Raw genomic sequence first — 19,323 nt, forward strand, 5'->3', positions numbered from 1 at the left:
ACGGATCACATCCCATGGGAACACAGTGCCAAATAGCCATCTAGTCTTCCACAGCCTTTCCCAGTTATTTTTAATGTATTACTTTATGTGTTCTGTTTTGAACATCCCTGTCTGATGGTCTCTGTCTGTGATGACTCTCCATAATTGAATGGAATTAAAGTGGGAGTTTATGGTTCTTCTTGGTCTTTTAAAATATTTTGCTGGCTTAGAAATGCATTATATTTCATGGTGACCTTACTTAACAGGTGCTCCCATCTCCTTTAGTAAGGATGAAGTTTTTAGCCCACAGCAGATGTTGGCTGAGCTTGCAGGTATGAAGCTTTTATATGAAAGGGTATAAAACGCTTTAAAAATATGGCTTGCAGGTTCTGCGGCCTGCACTCAGTGCTTAGACAGCACCTTTCATTTTTCAAGGTGTTCTGCAAATATTGGTCTACAGAAGATCCTGAAATGAGTCGTATTATCCCCATTCTGCAGATGAGGAGGCAGAGATGCTGAGGTCATTGAGTGCCTTGAAATGGTGCAGGCCACTCCGAAGCCAGGCCACAAACATTGCAGACTGAGCTCTCAGAGAGAGGCATCCTCAGCGTCAGAGACATTAAAAAAAAAAACTAAACAAAACACAAAAATTTCTAGGTGACTTGCCCAAGGGTGGGGAGAATTGTCAGTGCCAGAGCCAGCGCTGTGCTTTTGCTTTGCATGTAGATCACAGCCTTGGGCTTGCATTGCCACGTTATGCTTTTTCTTTGCCCCTGGAAAGAAGAGAAGTGCCTTGAGCAAAGTGGTAGGTTTCATAGTGTCCTGTTTTTTTCATAAATATAGTAGGTCAGAGCTTGGCCCAGAGGTGTGTGATCAGCCGGTGACCAGGGCAGAAGGAGGGCACTGGCCTTCTGTTGAGCTGTGTGTACCTGGATATGGCCATACTGGAAAATAAGGATTGATGATGTGAGAATAGGATTGAGGGTCGTGTGTGAGTGAGAAGTTTGTGCCGAGGACGACAAGATAGATCAAAAGATTTCCAAACTGGGGTCTGTAAAGCATTCTCTGATGGTTTGCAGAGACTGCCTGGGCATGCAGCCCCCTCCTCATTTCGGATGCAGAGTTGGTCAGGGTGTGTTAGTGCAGAGCCGTTCCTACCGCTGCTTCTTTGCTGTCAGTGCTGTTGGAGATCCTGCCACAGCGATGCTCTTGGAAATGCAGCAGGAGGAGGAGGTGGTCCGAAAGAGAAACTGTTGAAAAGTTTAAGCCTGTGTATTCTGTAATATATTCCCCAAAGCAATCCAAATTCCTCGAGATTGCTTTGAAGTCCAGGACAGGAAGGATTTCTGTTAAGCACAGGTGATAATTATTACTAGCTCGTTGCATGCGTTACCGGTTTCTGTTACTGCTGAGTGCCCAGTGTGCTGGGGGGTGTGTGTACATCTCTGCTTGACTTTGCATAGATAGAACACATAAATACTGGCTGTTCCTGTGCCCTGTCTGTGCTGACCTGCTCGGGGTGTCCATGCCCCTTTAAGAGGCAGGCACTCTCTGATTCATGTAAGCTGTTTCTGGCAGATTTAGGGTCTTGCAAAAGATGCCCTTAGTCCCTTATTAAATATTCATAAGAGGGTGGGGTCACATTTTTGTGACCTGAAAAAAATCCCATTAATAAATTTGTTATCTGACATGAAAACACTTTAGGGTGGAAAGCAATCCCTATCGCATCCCATTTAACATCAGATCGCTAGTTGTCAGTAAATTGGGTCCTTTGTCTTTGCTTCTTGTGAGGTTCTTCAGCAGCATCACTAATGGGGCTATTGTCTGACAGCCCGACTCCTGCAAATAACGGGAGGTTCTGCTGGGAACGGTGTAGGGTGCCTTCCGTCTGCCCTGGTACTTGCACGTAAAGTAACTGAGGAGTAACTCTCTGCATCAATTTTGTCTTCAGAAACTATGTGAAAATGTAAAAAAAAAAAAAATAGTGTGAGAGATTTTACAAATATTGCTGCCTGAGAGAAAGTGGAGTTGGACTCGATGATCCTTGTGGCTTCGAACTCAGGATATTCTATAGATAGGAGCGTTTTGGGCAAGGGCCGTGGCAGTCCCTGGGTTAGAGAGAGCACACGTACAGGGTCGAGTTTGGGTGCTCAAGTCCGGACGAGTGTTTCTTGGAGCTTGCCCGTGTGAATTTGTGAAGATTGTTCTGAGTGAGGTGACACTGTGCCCCATGGTTAGAGGGGTGCCACAGACCCAAACATAGCAGATTTGTGTCCACAGCGCTCGAGGGCTCGGCTGCCTTAGAGCCAGGCAGTCGTGGATGCCCCTGGCCAGGGCTGGGGTGCTCGGGCATCGCTGGTCCCCAAGGCTTGGCCAAGGAGGGAAAGAGAGATGCTCCCCTCGGCAGGCCGGGCACTCACCCCCGTTTCGCTGCAAACTCCTGTCAGAGGCATCTTGCGGTCGTTTTTTTTTATTATTATTATTATTATTATTATCTCTATTTTCCGATACCGAAATCCCGGGGTCTTGTGGCAGAGCCGCCGGGAAGGCAGGAGGGGAGAGCGCCAGCCACTTTCCGCGGGAGAAGACGACAAAGTTGCGGGGCGGGCAGGAGGGTTCCCCTGCGGTGCCCGCCAGCGCGTTGTGCCGGCGCTTCCCCCCCCTCTCTTTCCAGCGGCTCCACCGGGGTGTCCGAGGGGGGGTGTCCAGCCGGCGGTGCCCGGGCGGGGGGCGGGGGCGGCCCGCGGGGCGCCCCGTTCCGGGGCGGGGTGTGCGCGGCGGCGCAGGGCGGGGCCGCGCGGGTGGCGGCGGCGGCGGCGGCGGCGGCAGGAGCCCCGAGCAGCGCGCCCCGCACTCCGCCCGCGGAGCCTCCGCAGCGCCCCGCGCCCGCCGCTCCGCCAGCCCGCTCCATGGCCCGGCGCGCCGCTCGCCGCCCGCCGCCGCCCAGGTGGGTGCCCCGCCGGGGGGAACCGAGGGCGGGGGGAGGCCCGCGCAAAGTGCCGGAAAACAGCCCGGCGAGGATGGAGGAGCCGCGCCGCTCCTGAGAGAGGAGGGAGGGAAGTGGGGAGGGAAGGGAGGGAGGGAGGGACGGCGTGTGCGCCCCGCAACTCGCCGGAGGTTTTTTAGAAGTGATGAGCGGCGCGGAGCGTGTCGCCCGGCGTCTGTCGTGACAGCCGTAGCCCGCGCGGGGCTGGTGCCGCAGCGCTGGAGTTTTTGGAAGAAGAGCGAGGGAAACGGGGAAAAGTGCACAGAGCCGGATAAAACGCGCTGTCGGGTTTAAATGTCAGGAACCGGGATCGCTGAATGGATTCGCCAGTCAATTTACCAGGGGGAAATTAAGTGAGTGAGCTTTGTTTTTGACATTGACTAGTGCTGTGAACCCCGGCGAAATGGATGTAACGGGATTCTCAGTGTCAGCCCTGCGAGCCGGCGTTGCAGTGCGAGTGAGCTGAATTTTCGAGGGTGGTGGTGGTGGGGAGGAGGGAACCCTTAGGAAGTGGGTGGTAAGTTTAGAGCAAAGTGCATATACACTCTTCCTCTCTGGAATTAACTCCTTCAAAGCCAACTTGTCTCTGAAAACACCGAGAGTTCTGACTTGTCCTTGCGCCGGTGGCAGGGAAAAGCCTCTCGGTAGCGCGGCACGGTCGTCTCGGTGCGTGTGCCGGCGACTGACACGCTACCATTTCATCTTTTTAAATAAAAACAAGTTTGGTGGCAGGAAATGTGAATCATTCGGGGTGACCAAGATCTGTTTATGAAAACCAAACGGTTGGATTTATTCTAGCAGTGAGTGTTGAGTTGTGAACTACAATAAATTGTGAAAGTTTATTTCTAGTAAAAGTGACCTGCGCAGGCTAGTTTGCTGTTTTGTAAATAAACCGAAATGTTAAAATCCTTTTTTTATTTGGGTCACAGCTGATTTTCATGCCTGATGCTCCTGGGCCCAATCCTGGAAGGACTTGTGCATGTGCAGTAGCTGTATTAGGAGAGGAGGATCTCTCCCTCTCTTTCCCTCTGGAACTGTAAGCACTCTGCCTGCTAAATTAGTATTTGCCAGATCAAACCCCTCATAAGTAAGATTAGTGTGCTGAACTTTGAGGCACCTTGCACATCTTTACACCAAGTTGAAAAGCATTTCTCTTTGCTTGTAGCTCTTCTGAAAGTCACGGCTACAATGCGTGTGTGTATGTGTGTATGTCATTAGAGTGTGCTTCTGTCTAGTTAAGAAATGGCTTTTGTTGGTTGTATATTTATTGCAGTAGCAGCCTAGGAAGTCTCTAAAAGCAGGCACTCTCTCCACAGCCAGCGGAAAATCTGCTGTCGGAGGGCTTTCAGTGATCTCCTGTGGCTACGTCCAAAAAATTTCATTGATAAGGCTGCAGAGATGAAACCTGAGTCCTGCCTAAACAGAGTAGCTGCCTTGGCCTAGACTGTGATAGAGCTGAACTGCAAACTGATTGGTCTGACACTTTATAATCAAAGTTGATTTATTGTTCATTAGTAGTGCATTAGCCCTTTCAGGCAAGACAGTTATTTGTGTAGTGGCCTGTCAAACAAAAGGCCGCTAGCACCTGTCATTTCTAAACCATGAGATAAGCAAGCAGATATTAAGATAATGCAAATAGGAATACACTGGAATGAGGTAAAGTTCTAGCAATTTCTCTGTAAGAAATATTGTTTTATTTAACATGCTCATGTTTAGCAAATAGAGGAACTGGATTATAGAGTGAAGGGATTCCGCTGCACCAGGACCATCAGGAGGAGAAGGCGCTGGGAATGAGCTGGGTGTCTGTAGCGTGTGGTTTCAGAGGACCTTGGAGGTGAGGAGGCAGCTGGGGCAGATAATGAATTGGGAAAAGCCAGTTGCTGATACAGGAGGAAAATGTGAATGCTGTTTTGTAGCCTTAATTTAATTTTGTTTGGTTTTGGTTTTAGTGCAAGGCCAGATTGAGGCACTTTTTGCGTTTTTTTCCCTGACTTCTTCCTCCTCTTCCCAATGGACAGATGTCATGAAAGGATGCTCTTACTGGCAGGGGTTAATTATATGAAAACTTGATGACATCACAGCAGAGCTGTGAGAATGTCAAAATACATCTGCTGCCATATTCAGACATATTGCTCTCCCTCCTCTCCCCCTATATCAGCTCCCCTCCCCTCTCAAAAGGGAATGATCTCATGACATAAAACAGAAAACAACACAAGTGTCAAAAGAAAACAAAATTAGTGAACTTTTGTCTGCCACCATAGAAACGAGGATTAACTTATGTTATTCCAGAGCATGGAATGGAGACTATCTGCATGAGGATATATAGTGTATTGTCTTCTGTGAATTTTCATTTGACAGGGATTTTGGAGGCTGTGATCTTAATTAAATCTCAACTGACTCAAATAATGCATCTAAAGGCATGCAGTGTTGCGTAACCTTGCTGAGTTGGTAAACCATAAATCATCAGAAAGCTTATGATAGGAAGGGCTGCTTTGAAATTTTTTTTTTGTTTGCTACAGTTGGTTTGTTGTTGGTTTTTTTTGGTCTTGTTTAACATACACTTTGCTGCGCTGTGCCATTGTACTCTCCCTTTTCTAAGCAGTGTTATTTTTGCTTTAAAAAAAAAAAAAAAAAGCTCTGAGACATGCTCTGACCAGTCACTCAGCCGAACTAAAGAGAAGTCATAAATATAATGGGATTGACAAGGAAGAAATGAAATCCCTGCACTGGCTTTGCAGGGATCTCGCTGCTCAGAGGAAGGTGTGGGTGCCTCACGTTCTTCTACAGCTGGATGAGCCCTCCACACATTTTAGAAGTGTAACTCTTAACCTCACGCTGAAATTTATGCTGGGGTGTAAATAGTGATCAGACACCACGGTGGAGTCATAACGTGTAGCCCCTGGGTTGTAATGGGTCACAGATGGATGATTGCACTAATGGATGGTGGGCTGTGCAACTTGAGTTGATTTTAGTTGTGGGCCAGGAAGAAAAGGGTTGCAACAGTTGTGTGAAGAAGGTTGAAGGGGGTTTTTAGGCAGTGAAAGCGGGGTAGGGCAGTCAGAGCGATTTTCTTATGCACCATTTTAACCTGACAGTGCTCAGGCGCTGTCGTTGCTTGAGAGTGAAGATGTTTTTAAAATACTGAAGCTAAACAAGTGACTATTTCAGTGTAAAATTCTTTGGTTTCTGTGTATGTGATTACATGCTCCGGGCAGCTGAAGAAAGGTAAGGGGAGAAAGATTATTGCATTCAAAAGTTTAAGGAGTTTCAAAGCTCCTGTGCTTTCCTGCTCTGTATTTCTTAGTCGTTTCAGAGCTGCTGGAGACAAACCTGAGCTGGGAGGACACAGCAGTTGGATTTACTTTCTGTAAAGGTTTCCCAGTAGCAGGATAACTTACTGGTGTTGTTTTTCTCCCCTCTTTGCTAGGGAAAAGCAGTAGCAGGGGTAGTTTTATCAACACCTGCAAAACTAGATTGTGGGAAAGTCCTGACACCATAAGCTAAATTTGTTATTGTTTGGTGAAAGGCTTGGCTGGTTTTAAGCAGTTTGTTTGTTTTATTGAAAGCAGAACTGCATTACTGGAAACTACTTTGCTGTAGTTCAGTTAAAATGTCCTGTACTGTTTTGTTTTTATAAGGTGCTTGCTTGTTCAGCTTCACTTTCCAGTTATAAGGAGAGAGAAAAAAATCCACTGTGCACTCATCTGCAGATTAAAGTGGCTGTGTAGAGATTGGGAGAGAAGCAGAACTGGCAAATATGTCTTCCCCAGCCTTTCTTTTTTTCTTCTTTTTTTTTTAACCTTTCCAGCACAGTTTCCTGTGCTAGCAGGAGGATCTGTAGTTGGTACTGAAGTTGAATGAATGGGAGAAAACCCAGACTGAATATTGAGCAAATAAATGGAATTGCTAATTATTCTGTGCACTAGTTTCGGATGGATTTGCCTTCATTGATTAGGTAAGATGCTCTGTTATTTGAGAGGGACAATACCCCCTCCTCCCCGAACTGACAACGGGTTTTAATTTTTAAGCTTTATCTTGCCCTTAAATCTGAAACATCATTGTTCAAATAACTGAGAACAAGGTAAACCAACAACATCAAAAAGGTCGGCTTCTGTGATTTCTCAAGGGCTTGTTATTTTGTACTTTCCAATTCTATTTGATGTCTTGACAAAACAAGATGACACAAGGGAGAATACATTAAATTTTGATTTTCATCTAACCTGTTACAGTAGTGGCAGCTTAATTTCTTTTACTTTTTACCGAAGACGGCTTTTTGCACAATTACTCTAATTGCCACGCCACTTTATGAGAAGGCTTCTTTACGGGTTTCCCATTTGCCTTGATTTCGTGAGGCATTTTTTTGAACGTGCTTTGACCTTTAACACGGCGAGCTGGCTGGTTGGAGTGTGTCTTCATTAGAAGTAAATCAGTGAATGGCAAAATTGTCAAAGAAGCAACTGATGTTTTCTCATTAGAATCTAATTTGCACCGTTGTGCTTAGCTGTGATGTTCAGCTGTAGGTGTCTGCCATAGGTGTGAAAACCTGCACATTTTTAAGCAAATAAAGTTTACAACTGTTATAAAAGGTGACACTTGGACCCAGAGTGGCAAAGCCTACCCGAGTGTTTAAGCAGAGGCTCTGGTTTGTGTGGGAAATAAACAGCATGATTTAACCAGGTGAATTTTTTTTCAAGAATCACTGATATTTTCAGCTGGCCACCACTATGTACGTCATCTCAAATGCCCTGAGCTTGAAGAGCAGGCAGCTGTGGATTTGATTCTTGCAGGAGAAAATAGCCAGGGATGGAGAGGGGGTTCATCCTTCCTAGAAATCTGTTGGGAGTTTCAGTTCTTAAAAATCCGCCATACAAAAAAATAAAAAGCCCCTCTGTGTAACACTTCCCTTTAACTCACATGAAACTCTGGGCATATTAAACGTCGCTGGTTCAATCACGGTCTTTTATTATTTAATTAAGCTCTCCTTAATGTATGTATGAATTAATATACAAATGTAAGGAGTCTGATACAATGATCATTCTCAGTATATTAAGGGTGTTTGGGAGAGAGGGTTTCAAAGGGTTTTCAAGGGCTTTAGAGGTATTTTGGATATTTCTAAGCAGGATTGCTTTTGGTTTATTTGAGGCTTTTTTGGCAGAATATGTTGATCTAACATTTCCTTTCTTAAACTCTGGAAAAAGAGCAGATTTTTTTTTTTTCCTTTTTTTTTTCTTTTTTTAACTGAATCATTATAAAACATCACCAGAGTTCGGAACCATGTACAGCAGGTTATAATTTTTCCTTTCATGCTAGAGAGGGAAACAAAAACTATAACTTTTAAAATGTGGAAAATGATGATGATAATCTCGAGGTTGAAATCTCACTCGGCTTATTAAAGGGATATTTGATTGTGTGTGTGTGTGTGTATGTTCTCTGGTTTAGTCTCTATTTGACAAATGTTAGATGTAGAAAGGATTTAATTTATGTAAACTTTATATTTTTATGCAAATTAAATGGGTATTTATTATAGCTGAAACAATTATCCTGGCACTTAGTAAGAAACCTGGTATGCATGAGAAGTGGAAGATAAGATCAGATGTTTCATTCTGTAAACAAATACGAAAATATTCCCGTTTTTCCTCAGCTAGAAGAGAATACAGAAGACAGCAGACATCCTGACATGCTGGGGTATGTCAGTATAGCCCATCGTTCTGCTTTCTGTGGGTCAAAGGGAGATCTCCCCTCCTGATAAAATATAATAAACAAAATTAAAATAATAAAATGCTAATTTAATTTTAAAGAGGGCTTCCTCCCCCCCTTCTCTTTTAATAGGGAGTTGTATTGTTACAGAGAGAACAGTTATGCTAATGACAGACTACTTAGCTGATTTTACATTAATATAATAAACATTACCTGTCTTAATGCGCTGTGCTGTATTATGGCAAAATAACTAAGTCTAGAAGTGAGATTCCATTTCGCATAATGAACCAGCATTGCAGTTCCTGCGTGAATAATTCCGAGAGCGGCGGTTTTGTGTTGAGATCTTGGAGGATGAAATATTATGTCGGAAATGTTTTAGTCTCGGGGTGGAAGCAGGTCCTGCCTTCAGCACTTCTTGCTTTGCTGGGCCGTGCTCTGGCTTGTGGCATCGTGCCTCTCTGCTTGCCAGGCTGTCAGTGCTTTATCTTCTGGTTTGCATTGTTTCAACTGAGATTTTTTTTTTAATATTTTAAATGTATTGCATATAAGAGCTTTCTAATAGGACAGCTCAAGTTCATTGTTTGGTTTTGCTTGGCCGTAGCTATTTTTATTGTAGCCCAGTATTTTTAACTGTTCCTCAGCGACTTGCTCTTTCTGTGTTCAGCTATTTTGCTCCGTTTAACTTTTATCACAAAAATCTTTAACCGAAGAATTGCTGTTTGGAAATCCAGGGTGCCTGGTATGAGGGCTTACTGAAATCAAGTTTGAACATAGATCACGGGAGAAAAGGATTTTCTGGCAGAGTTATTCTTTATGAATTAAGGAAATCTTCCCCATCTTCCATGCATGCCTGCTAACAGTTAACAGAACCACAGCCGTATCCAGCATCGGAGGCACAGGGTGTGAAAAGGGCATTCTTTTTTTTTCCTTTTCGCTTCATACAAGATTAAACTACTTGAAATTATTTAGCTAGTATTTAATTATATTAATATCACTGAAAATGAGGGAATGGAGATGATTAAATAGGACTAAATCATTTTCATCCCCGTGACCCTTGTCTGGGTTGTGTGGAGGAGTGACAAATGCATCCCTGCTGTAACTTCGTGGGGAAGTTAAAGGCGAACTTGGCCCAAGTTTGTGGAAGTTTTCCTTGGTCCAAAATACAGTGTGTTTGCAGGGCTTGAAATGGGGGAGTCACGGAGGGGACTGAGGGGGACAGGAGGGCTTTGGGGGATCTGGAGGAGCAGCAGGCAGAACCCTGGGAGAAACAGTGTCTGAAGACAATTGTGAGTATTAAAGACATTTTTGCCGTTGATGGTATTAGCATGTCAGCAGGTCCATACTAGCACAGCTCCCAAAACCAAATTGCAGCTGTATTTTTACCTTTGCTGCCAGGTTTACATGCAGCTGGGTATCTACCACACCCTATTGTTATCAGTCAACAATACCAAAAGTAGTTCATTAATCATATCAATAACAACAATCATGTTTCATGTGCAAAAGAGAAATAAACAACTTGAAAGAAAAAATAAAAGATTGATTTCTTCTCTGCATGCTAACTTAGCATTCTTTAAATATATCTGCCAGTAGTTTAATTTGAACTTCAACTCCCTGAAGGCAGTAAGACAGAATTATTTTAGTTCTTCATAAACTGCCTTCTGTGATTCATTGTTAACTCATAAAAGACGCTCATTTTCATGTACTTAAACAGTTAAGTCATTTTTAAAGTTGGTTTCTAATTTTTTTTGGCAACACATTTAAGTTGACATCTGAGAGATAGAAATCTAAAATGAATTTATAGCTCTCGATTTAGGTTTCACTTACTATCAGACAAAATATCAGAAATAAATATTTTTTATCTAACATAATGTAAAGTATATTGCACAGTATCTAAAATAAAGTTTAGTTTTGACTGAATACACTCAAAAAGGGACCCATAAATATTAGAGAGCTGTAGTTAAGAACTTACATGACTGTTTTAAATACTATTGATTTAAACCACTGGCTAGATTTTATGAATCAAAGTGTAATTTCCAAGCTTTGGCTATATTTCTCATCGCTAAAGCACTCTCTCTTGTGTGCCTTTAGCAGCTTTCCAGACATTCAACACGGGATTAAATGATAGTAGTTACAATGATCAATAGGTTAAGACCGGTACAATCACTCTTACCGCTAATGACCTCGGTAGTAATGGGTAATAAAGTGTGGGCTATAATAGCCTATTGCTGGTGCTGCATGCCCTTTGATTCCTAGTATTACCAGGGACTAGCTACATGGAAAAGTTGGACGTTGGGAGTTAAGAGAGTGGATATATAGGCCATCATTCTTAACTATTTAAAGTCCTCAGACTGTATGTGGGCCCACGCTCGTCCGGGATGTGTGTGGTCATTTTTAACACCGTAGTTTCTGGTTTATTTGAATTTGTTTGTGCAAGGTTTCTGTAAGTTGCTTTCGTGACAAACTGAAGTACAGACTTTGGCTAAATGTGGCTGTGAGCTGTGTTTATAAATGGAAGGCAGCACCTTCTTTAGGGGTGCAGGTGTGGTGTGAAAATGTGGTTTCAGATGGTAAAATGAAGTTGAACGGGCCAATGCAAACTTGTACTTTATGTACTTGTACTCCCTAACTGTATGCCATATATATATATATTACTACTCTTTTCTTTCTGGTTAAGTGCTTCTGTTCTTGCAGCTAAGAGATTCTTCACTGGAAGGTACGTGGCTGGTTTTCAAAGATAGGGCCCAATTGTCAGATTTGTCCCGAGATAAACGTGCATAAAGGCCGTGGAAGTGAATGGGAGTTGTCCCTGCCCAGCTGACGGCAGAACGCGGCCCTTCAGATTAATCACCGATGTGTAGGGTTTACAGCACCCCACCCTATTCCTGTCTGTATCCCCGCTTGTCGTCATAAATCTGACTGAACAGTATTTGTCTTGTCTATCTTCCAAGAAGGGCACAGAAAACATACTTAAACATGCTTCCTCTTCTGTTTGCTCGGTCCAACTTCAATGAGAGGTAGTACAGACCCCAGGGTAAAGTAAACTTCTCTGGGGATGAGAATAATGAAGGTGAGTCACGCTTCGGGGTGAAGATAGTGACAGCAGGATTTAATTAAATAATTTTATACTCCCAGAAAAGTTTTTAAAAGGGTACAGATTAAGATATTCTGAATTAATGGGATTACCCATCCAGATGACTCAGTGTCCTCGGAGCTGATGGCTTTCCCATAGGTGCAGGCAAGCGGCACAGGCCAGGGGCAAATGGCCCCTGGTTTTGGTGGTTTCTGGCGTTTGACCCATAATTAAATCTCCATTTGCCCGCGTTCACACCAGCCTGATCCACATTAGCTGTGTGGGAACGCGCTGTGCCATGGGGAATGCTCAGAGGACCTCGCCGTGTCTGCTTTAATGGGATGTAGGAGGCGTGCGAGCCCTTGGTAGGCTTTGCTCAGGCAAATGTTTTTGAGGCAGTGTCTGTCCCTGGCACACGACATGTACACAACAACACGGGGAGATGTGCAGTGTACATGCATCTGACCTTCAGGAACCATTTTTAGTTCATCAAAATTAGTGATGCTGAGAAATCAGGACATCAGTGCATAATGACTGTGAAATTAGGAATGAGAGCTTGCTATGCAAATGACAGGACAAATCATGTGAAAAAGTCAAGATAAACTGCATATTAAGACATTATGTTACATAAAATTAATACTGCATTTCTCTCTTGCTTACTACTACACTGGGAGGGTTTTTTTTAAACTCCTTTATCTTCTGATCAGCTATTGTCTGTGGATTTTTTAGAAAGTGGTGCACAGAAAAAGTGCTAAACATATTATTACCTTTTATTGTAATACATGGGATGACAGGAGATCCTTTTTAGCAAAGTATATCCTTTACTGCTTTTAGTTTTGTGCTGTCATGTATTTGATTTGAAACTATAGAAAAGTAAGGTGCTTAAATATTACTGTTAAAACTCATATGGGTTTTGTCTTTTCCTCTATTGTTTTTTTTTCCCTCCTTTTCTTTTCCTTTTTTGGGGTGGAGGGTAGAGGGGTGGGTTTCTAGGGAAATAGTCTTCTTGCATTACTGGGACTGACAAAATGGTTCTCATGTAGTCTTCAAATTAAACACAAGTGCAGTGATTATTTTGAATAGCTAAATTACATTCTAGAAAGCTTGCAGAATTCATAGCATTGTCATTAGGTATCCGCTTGAATACAATTTGTGTAACCTTGGCCAAGACAGCCTGTCATTTTAATGTCAGTGTTTTATCTGAACAAGACATCATCCTTTCAGATACAGTGTACAGGTTCCTTGCAAAGATGCCCGTGCAGAAACGTGTTAACAGTTGCAAATATGAAATGCTATCAAGTTCATCACTGTAGCTGTTTGTCACTGAAATGTCATGGAAAGCGGCTTTTAATGGTATCTCACATAATATGAAAGAATTGAAGACATCTGTATGCTGGGTGAATATGGAATGGTAAAGCCATCGTGGTAGGGCCTTTCTGTAAAAATTGCATAGGAGTCTAGTGCTGTTATTCACATCACTGAGCCTTCCTTCAATTTTCTTAAAAACCAGTTGTAATAGGGTCTAGATCCCATCAGTGTAGGATATTTGGCTGTTGGATTTCTGTATGGGAAGCAAGGACTTTCTAGGAGGGAAAGAACCCATTTGCAGATTTCTTGTAAAAATAAATTAATCTTTACCATACTGCTTGCTTTAAAGAATTTCCATCCACTAATGTTTTGCAAAAGGGGAATTTAATCACCAGGAAAGTGTAGACAGTACCTTTGTTCCTGCTGAGGTGGGCTATAAGGATTCTCTTGCCTTCAACTCCCTCAGTGCCAGATACGAGATTCCCCCGACGTGGGGATGCTGGAGGAGCCACAGGGATGCTCTCTGACCCCCTCTTTCTCTCATCTTGGCCTTCAGGTTCCAGTGTCGGTGGCTATGATGACACCTCAAGTGATCACTCCCCAGCAAATGCAGCAGATCCTCCAGCAACAAGTGCTAACTCCCCAGCAACTCCAAGTCCTGCTCCAACAGCAGCAGGCACTCATGCTTCAACAGGTAATTGTTTCCTTAACAGCTGCTCAGATGGCCCCCTATGGCTGCTGGAGGGCTTTGCCCCCCAAAACACTCCTGGAGAAGGAAGGTGCCCACATCTCAGGTCCAAACCTTGGAGCATCCGTGCTCCGAGCTGAACTGACTGCTCTTTTGTTTTTAATTCTAGAAATAGCTACTGGAAACAAATCCAGGGAGCAGTGCTAGGAGTTGTTTCCAAGATCAGCTAAATAATACAGATGCATATTTAAGTGTCAGGACTTCGGCAGATGTCCCTGTTGCTTTTGCCTGCATCCCCCAGAAAGCTTGGTGTGCCCTGACTAATTGGAATAAACAAGGTAGAAGGGCAATGCTTCCCAGTTTAGACCTCGTTATGTCCATCTGGAACCATAAAGGACTATGGAAACGGTGGCAGTAAAATTGGAGAAGTTGTCAAGCCTTAATCTGTTTGATTTCCGCCAACATATGCCGTGTGGTGTGTCCGTGCTTCTCACAGCCCATGGTCCTTTCTCAGCTGGAATTTGGCCACCGACAAGCCCCGAGGCTCCATTATCATAGGGTTTGGCACAGCAGGGTCTCACAGACCCCGGGTGGATGTCAGCATCCAGCCCAGCCCAACCTTGCCTGCTCCCTCCTGGCTCCCAGGCTCCCTCCTGCCCACACCGGAACACTGCCTGCACGGTGCACATCTGGGGAGCGGGAGGAGGAGAGCATTTCCCAGGATGTCTATGCATGTATTGAACAACACTTAATACAGTCAAACCCTATCATTTAGAAAGCATGTGTGTTTCACAACAGAGATTCGCCAGGCTCTCTCAGCAAGGGCATTTTGGCTTTGTTGTTACAATCAAAGGTCATTCCTTGCCTTATTTTAATTAGTTTGTGTAGAAAATGGTATGTTTTTCATCAGTTCATTTTGGAGATTACTTTTCAAACGATAATGCCAAGAATAGTCAGTGTGCACTGAATTTATTGTTGAGTTTCAAACTAAAGGTCAGACCATTACAGATAAAAGGATGCTATTTTTCAAATCGCAGTTTGTGTGTTACACCAAAAGGGACACTGAATTGGCTCTCCACTTTGTTACTTACCATCTTTCCTTTTCTTTGTAGCAGCAGCTTCAAGAGTTTTATAAGAAACAACAGGAGCAGTTGCAGCTTCAACTTTTACAGCAACAACATGCTGGAAAACAGCCTAAAGAGGTACAGACAATACCCATTTTACTTTCAAACCACAGATCCCTGGGGACTGTCTAGTGGCTATTAAACTGTCATTCATCTTATAAATGATTGCACAACTGAACTGACTCTATCGGGCCTCAGCTTTCAGATTTAGAGTTATTGTCCTGTTTTCGCCTGTGTTTTCTTGTGCTTTCCATTTGCTCGCTGCCACATATTTTATAGCAGGGGACCAGGCCTTGCTGCTTGGTATGAGTCCTGGAGCAAGCATCTAGACTTGTATCTTGGGAGAGTGCTTTGGGAAGTTAGTTATGGTGTAGAGGGGAGGGGGCAAGGCAGCAGGCCCAGATATGGTGCTGTCCTTTCTAAACAGGGCAAAATGCTGAGAGACGTTGAGTTTGTGCTTGTAATTTCCAACTACAGAGGTTCTGGTTGGATGTTCTTCACAGCTGCACTGAGCAGTATCCGTGGTGACATGGAGAAGAGGTGGCAGGAGACCTCATTCTGATGCCACCATGGTCCGTGGCAGAAGGCCAGGGTAGCTTCTGCCTGTCCTTTAAATACACTTCCCTTTCAAAATACCTGTCACATCCTAAACTTTGTTTGTTGATTTTTGTGTGCTTAAATTTAATTCTGCTACAATTACATTTATTTTAAGGCACCGGGCTCACCTCTTAATTTTCAGGGAGTTTGAGACTTTCCTGCTTAATCTGACATCTGTTCTGGCTTAGGTAGATCCTAGAAAGCTGCCTCTTGGCATGAGATGCTGAGTGATGTCCTGCGATAGCGGCAGCGCTTGTGTCACTCGACAGGGAGGGCTGCTCAAAGCACACACCAATTTCTGCGCCCCAGCCCCCTTGAAATTTCGGCAAATCGTGCCACCTGTGCCAAGTTTTAACCCAGAGTGAATTTTTCCAGCTGAGTTATAAACCCCTGAAAACAGGGGGGTTTATAATGGAAACGCTGACACAACCTTAACCATAGCGCGCTTACGGGCGCCACTATAATAAAAAGGGAACAGATTAAAAAGTGTCTAAAATGTAAATCTAAAGGACTAACAGTAATTAAAATGGAAATGGCACAGGGAGGGAAGGCATGTAATTGTGAGATATCACTGTGCAGAATGCTCTCAGCTTTGTTTTGCTGGCTGTTTTTCTAATTCAGTAGGGCTTACTCATCAGTGGCAGTTCAATGCGCGTTAATGACTCTGGGATGCAGGCATCACTCTGGACAAAGAAATGATTATTGTGCGGTCAAAAGAAGTTCAAAGACAAGAAGGGAATTTCAGTTTTTTCCTTAGAGATCCACATTCAAGAGCATATAAATTAAGCCAAATGTTAAAAACCACAGTCTGAAAGCTGACTTCAAAGTCACAACTCTCTAATTAATGAACTGCGAGCTTCAGTTTGGACAAGTCGTGGTTTGATGCGCCCATAAATCAACATGACAGGTCTGTTTCACAGTCTCAGACAGCGCTTGTCATTGAGTCACATCAGATGTAAACACAGCAGAAAAAAGAGGGAATATGAAGGAGGTGCAATTGATCAACAGAATTGGTAAAAACCCACTTTTGAAACGCATTATGCATGATCACAGGAAATGGCGATAGCCTCAAGAGGCTTTCTCCTTCTGCTGTTGCTTTTTTGAATCAGATTTCTAACAGCCTTCAAAAGGGAGAATAAGAATTATGGAGCTTCTCCCCTGTGGCTGGCAGGCAATAACCCCCTGTTGTTATTTTGTGCTTCTTTCTTTTCAAAGGCGTCAAAATTTAGTTTTTTAAAGATCTTTAACTCTATATTTGAAGACAAACAATAAAGGGCTGCCACTGTCATTCTTATCAGTTACCAGGGATTGTATTTTTTCTTTCTGTTGCCACTTCTTATTAACCTCTTATTTGGTCTATTAGACATAGTTTTGAATGCAAGCCTGCATGCTGGGAGAACATGAAAGTTCAGATGAGCTCAGAGGGCAGATAAAGAAATTTGAAGGGGAAAGTTACACAGCAGAATGAACGATAAAAGTTAACTCTTCTAAATTGCTGTTGTCAGACAGGAGAGCATCTCAGACACAAAGATGAGGGCTCGGAGCTTAAAGAAAAAAAATACTTTGTGTTAAAAAAGACAAGAAGGGAAGTTAGACAATGTGATGGCATTTCAATATCTAACACACTGATTTACTGTGGTCACACTTCTGATATTACACTAGCGAAAGCAACAATAAGAAAGGACTCCTTCCTGTTTCAAGAAGAGCATTTTAACATGATAGCTGGGAAGAGAACAAGGACCCAAGTCTCTTAAGCTTTTTCTAGGGGTTTAGGGGTTTTTTTCTCATGGTTTTAGTATAGGCCCGTTTCAACCTTCATTTCACCCCAGAAGTTTGTTCAACCCATCTTAAGGAGTTTATTCTTGCTAAATTAGCATGGAAAAGGTGTTCTTTCACGATTTTATTTTTTTCCCCTCCCTCTTGCACCGAAAACTGACGGGCAGTGCCGTGGTGGAGGCCGGCAGCTGCCATGCTAACGAGGGCCGAGCGTGTACCTTGACAGATGGAACAAGTGTATTCATGTATGGCATCCCCCAAGTCATTTTGTGAGTGCATTGTCCTTTTGTACTGTCGTGAAAGAAGAAAAACACAACAAACCTCCCAAGCCCTGTTGGTCAAAAGGATCCGGCCCCCGAGCAGAACAGGCGGACCCCAGTGAGGTTCCTGGTGGGTTTTACTCCAGGGTTGCATGGTGTAGCAGAGGGTGAGCAGTGCCTGACAGCGAGGGGGAGAGGTGCCATGTGGGATTTCAGCCCTGTGCCCCCCCCAGGCTGTCCTCTTCTGGCAAATCGGGGCTCCCCATGGCGAGGGGGCTGCGGAGGATCCCGCCTGGTGCCGCGGCGCTGGACAGAGAGAGCTGTTTTCCGAACAGGGCCGTTTGTCCTCCGGCAGTGTGACAGTTTATGTTAGGCAGTAGGGAGTAACCTAAGAAAGGAAAACAGACCTTTGACAGAAGCTTTAGGGAGGGGATCAAAAATGCAAGTTTTATCAGGATATTTCAGCATTTTAACACTGACTACTGACCTGACAACAGGACTGCACCGAGACCTTTTTTGTATGCATTCAATTGTGAGAAGTAAACAAACTGCCTTGTATCCTGTGTTTGGTAACTGGGTGGGGAGCACAGTTTGGCAACGTGTCTTGCTTTTAAATTCTTTCTTGGACAATGGGCCTTGTATACTTTTATATCCTGGCTTTTCAAAGTAGAGAGTGTTCAAGAGTTTTTCTTAGGATAGCTAAGAAGACAACCAAACGGGCATCAGTCAATTTATATAAAGGGCTTTTTTTTAAAAAAGAAACCACATTCTAACTTTACACTCAGATGGCAAATAGGTAAAACATAGCTTATTGCAGCTAGATTTTTATGTAATACCATTTATTATATATATGTGTAAATATATTAAGTATATATATTTATATTAAGTACATACATTTCAAAATTAATACTTACGGAAGGAAACATTAGTTTAACTCTTAATATAACTGTTGCTGGGGCCTGTTTGCATCTGCTGCCGTGACACATGGTTGCAACAACTGGATGTGTCTGAGCAAGCTATTGCAAAGAAATGAAAACTCTCCGTGTTTCAGAATTTCCAAACACCTATTTGTTTGACTGTGTTCTTGAAGTCCTCGATTTTCTTGGAAATAGGATACATTTATAAATAAAATAATTAGAATGACTGACTGTCAGAGTTGTGGGTATAAAGTTTGTTGCAGTATTAAGGTTGATGGGGCGCGGTGGTACGAGAAGGTGGGGGTCAAATTCCCGGCTGGTGTCTGTCAGTCCTGCTCCAGCAGCTCTGGTGAGACTTTGTGTAACACTAGTAAAGAATGGGACCAGTGATCCTCTGGCTTGATGTCAAGGAAGGGTGACAAAAAGTTTGGGATCTGGCTGGGTTTTGTTTGTGAAAGTATGCAGTTTGGTAAGAGTTAATTTTCTTTCCATAATTGTTAGCCATAATGTGTATAAGACCTCCACCTTGATATGATTCCTAGCAGATTAGGGATATTAGATAATTTCCTTCTATTTATTGTACTACTGCACTGTATTATCTTTCTATCACTCAGATAATTACTAAGGAAATCTACATTAATTTTTTTTGGCTAGCACAAGGAACTGCTAAACACTGGCATGATGTATTGATGTTTTACACAACAAAAGTTTTCCTCCTGTCATTGTACAATAAATAAAAAGATATTTATCAAAATGCAAAGCCTTTCATGGGTTTTAAAGAACAAAGCAAATAAAATACAAGATGAGCATGGAAGCAAAACCTAGAGGCTTCCTTAACTGAACAAAATTAAGGGCTCCGAAGCCTGGAGTACTGTACATATTAAACACTCACATTCAAGTAAGATGTTGTTTGCTAAATTA

General features: G+C 43.2%; 1 protein-coding gene across 33 annotated transcripts in view; it reads left to right on the forward strand.

Annotated features, from left to right (window-relative positions):
- FOXP1 (forkhead box P1) overlaps positions 1–19,323 on the forward strand; it is a 382,430-nt gene that overhangs the window by 292,989 nt on the left and 70,118 nt on the right. For 29 of the 33 annotated variants that reach the window (XM_032699414.1, XM_032699408.1, XM_032699405.1 and 26 more), the window contains 2 exons: positions 13,597–13,734; positions 14,841–14,930. In XM_032699414.1, the coding sequence (XP_032555305.1) occupies positions 13,597–13,734; positions 14,841–14,930 (228 nt within the window). The remainder of the gene's footprint in view (positions 1–13,596; positions 13,735–14,840; positions 14,931–19,323) is intronic. The other 4 variants (XM_032699428.1, XM_032699400.1, XM_032699433.1 and 1 more) reach the window with 1 other exon arrangement.

Source organism: Chiroxiphia lanceolata, chromosome 11 (assembly GCF_009829145.1).
Source record: "Chiroxiphia lanceolata isolate bChiLan1 chromosome 11, bChiLan1.pri, whole genome shotgun sequence".
NCBI classification, from domain to species: Eukaryota; Metazoa; Chordata; class Aves; order Passeriformes; family Pipridae; genus Chiroxiphia; species Chiroxiphia lanceolata.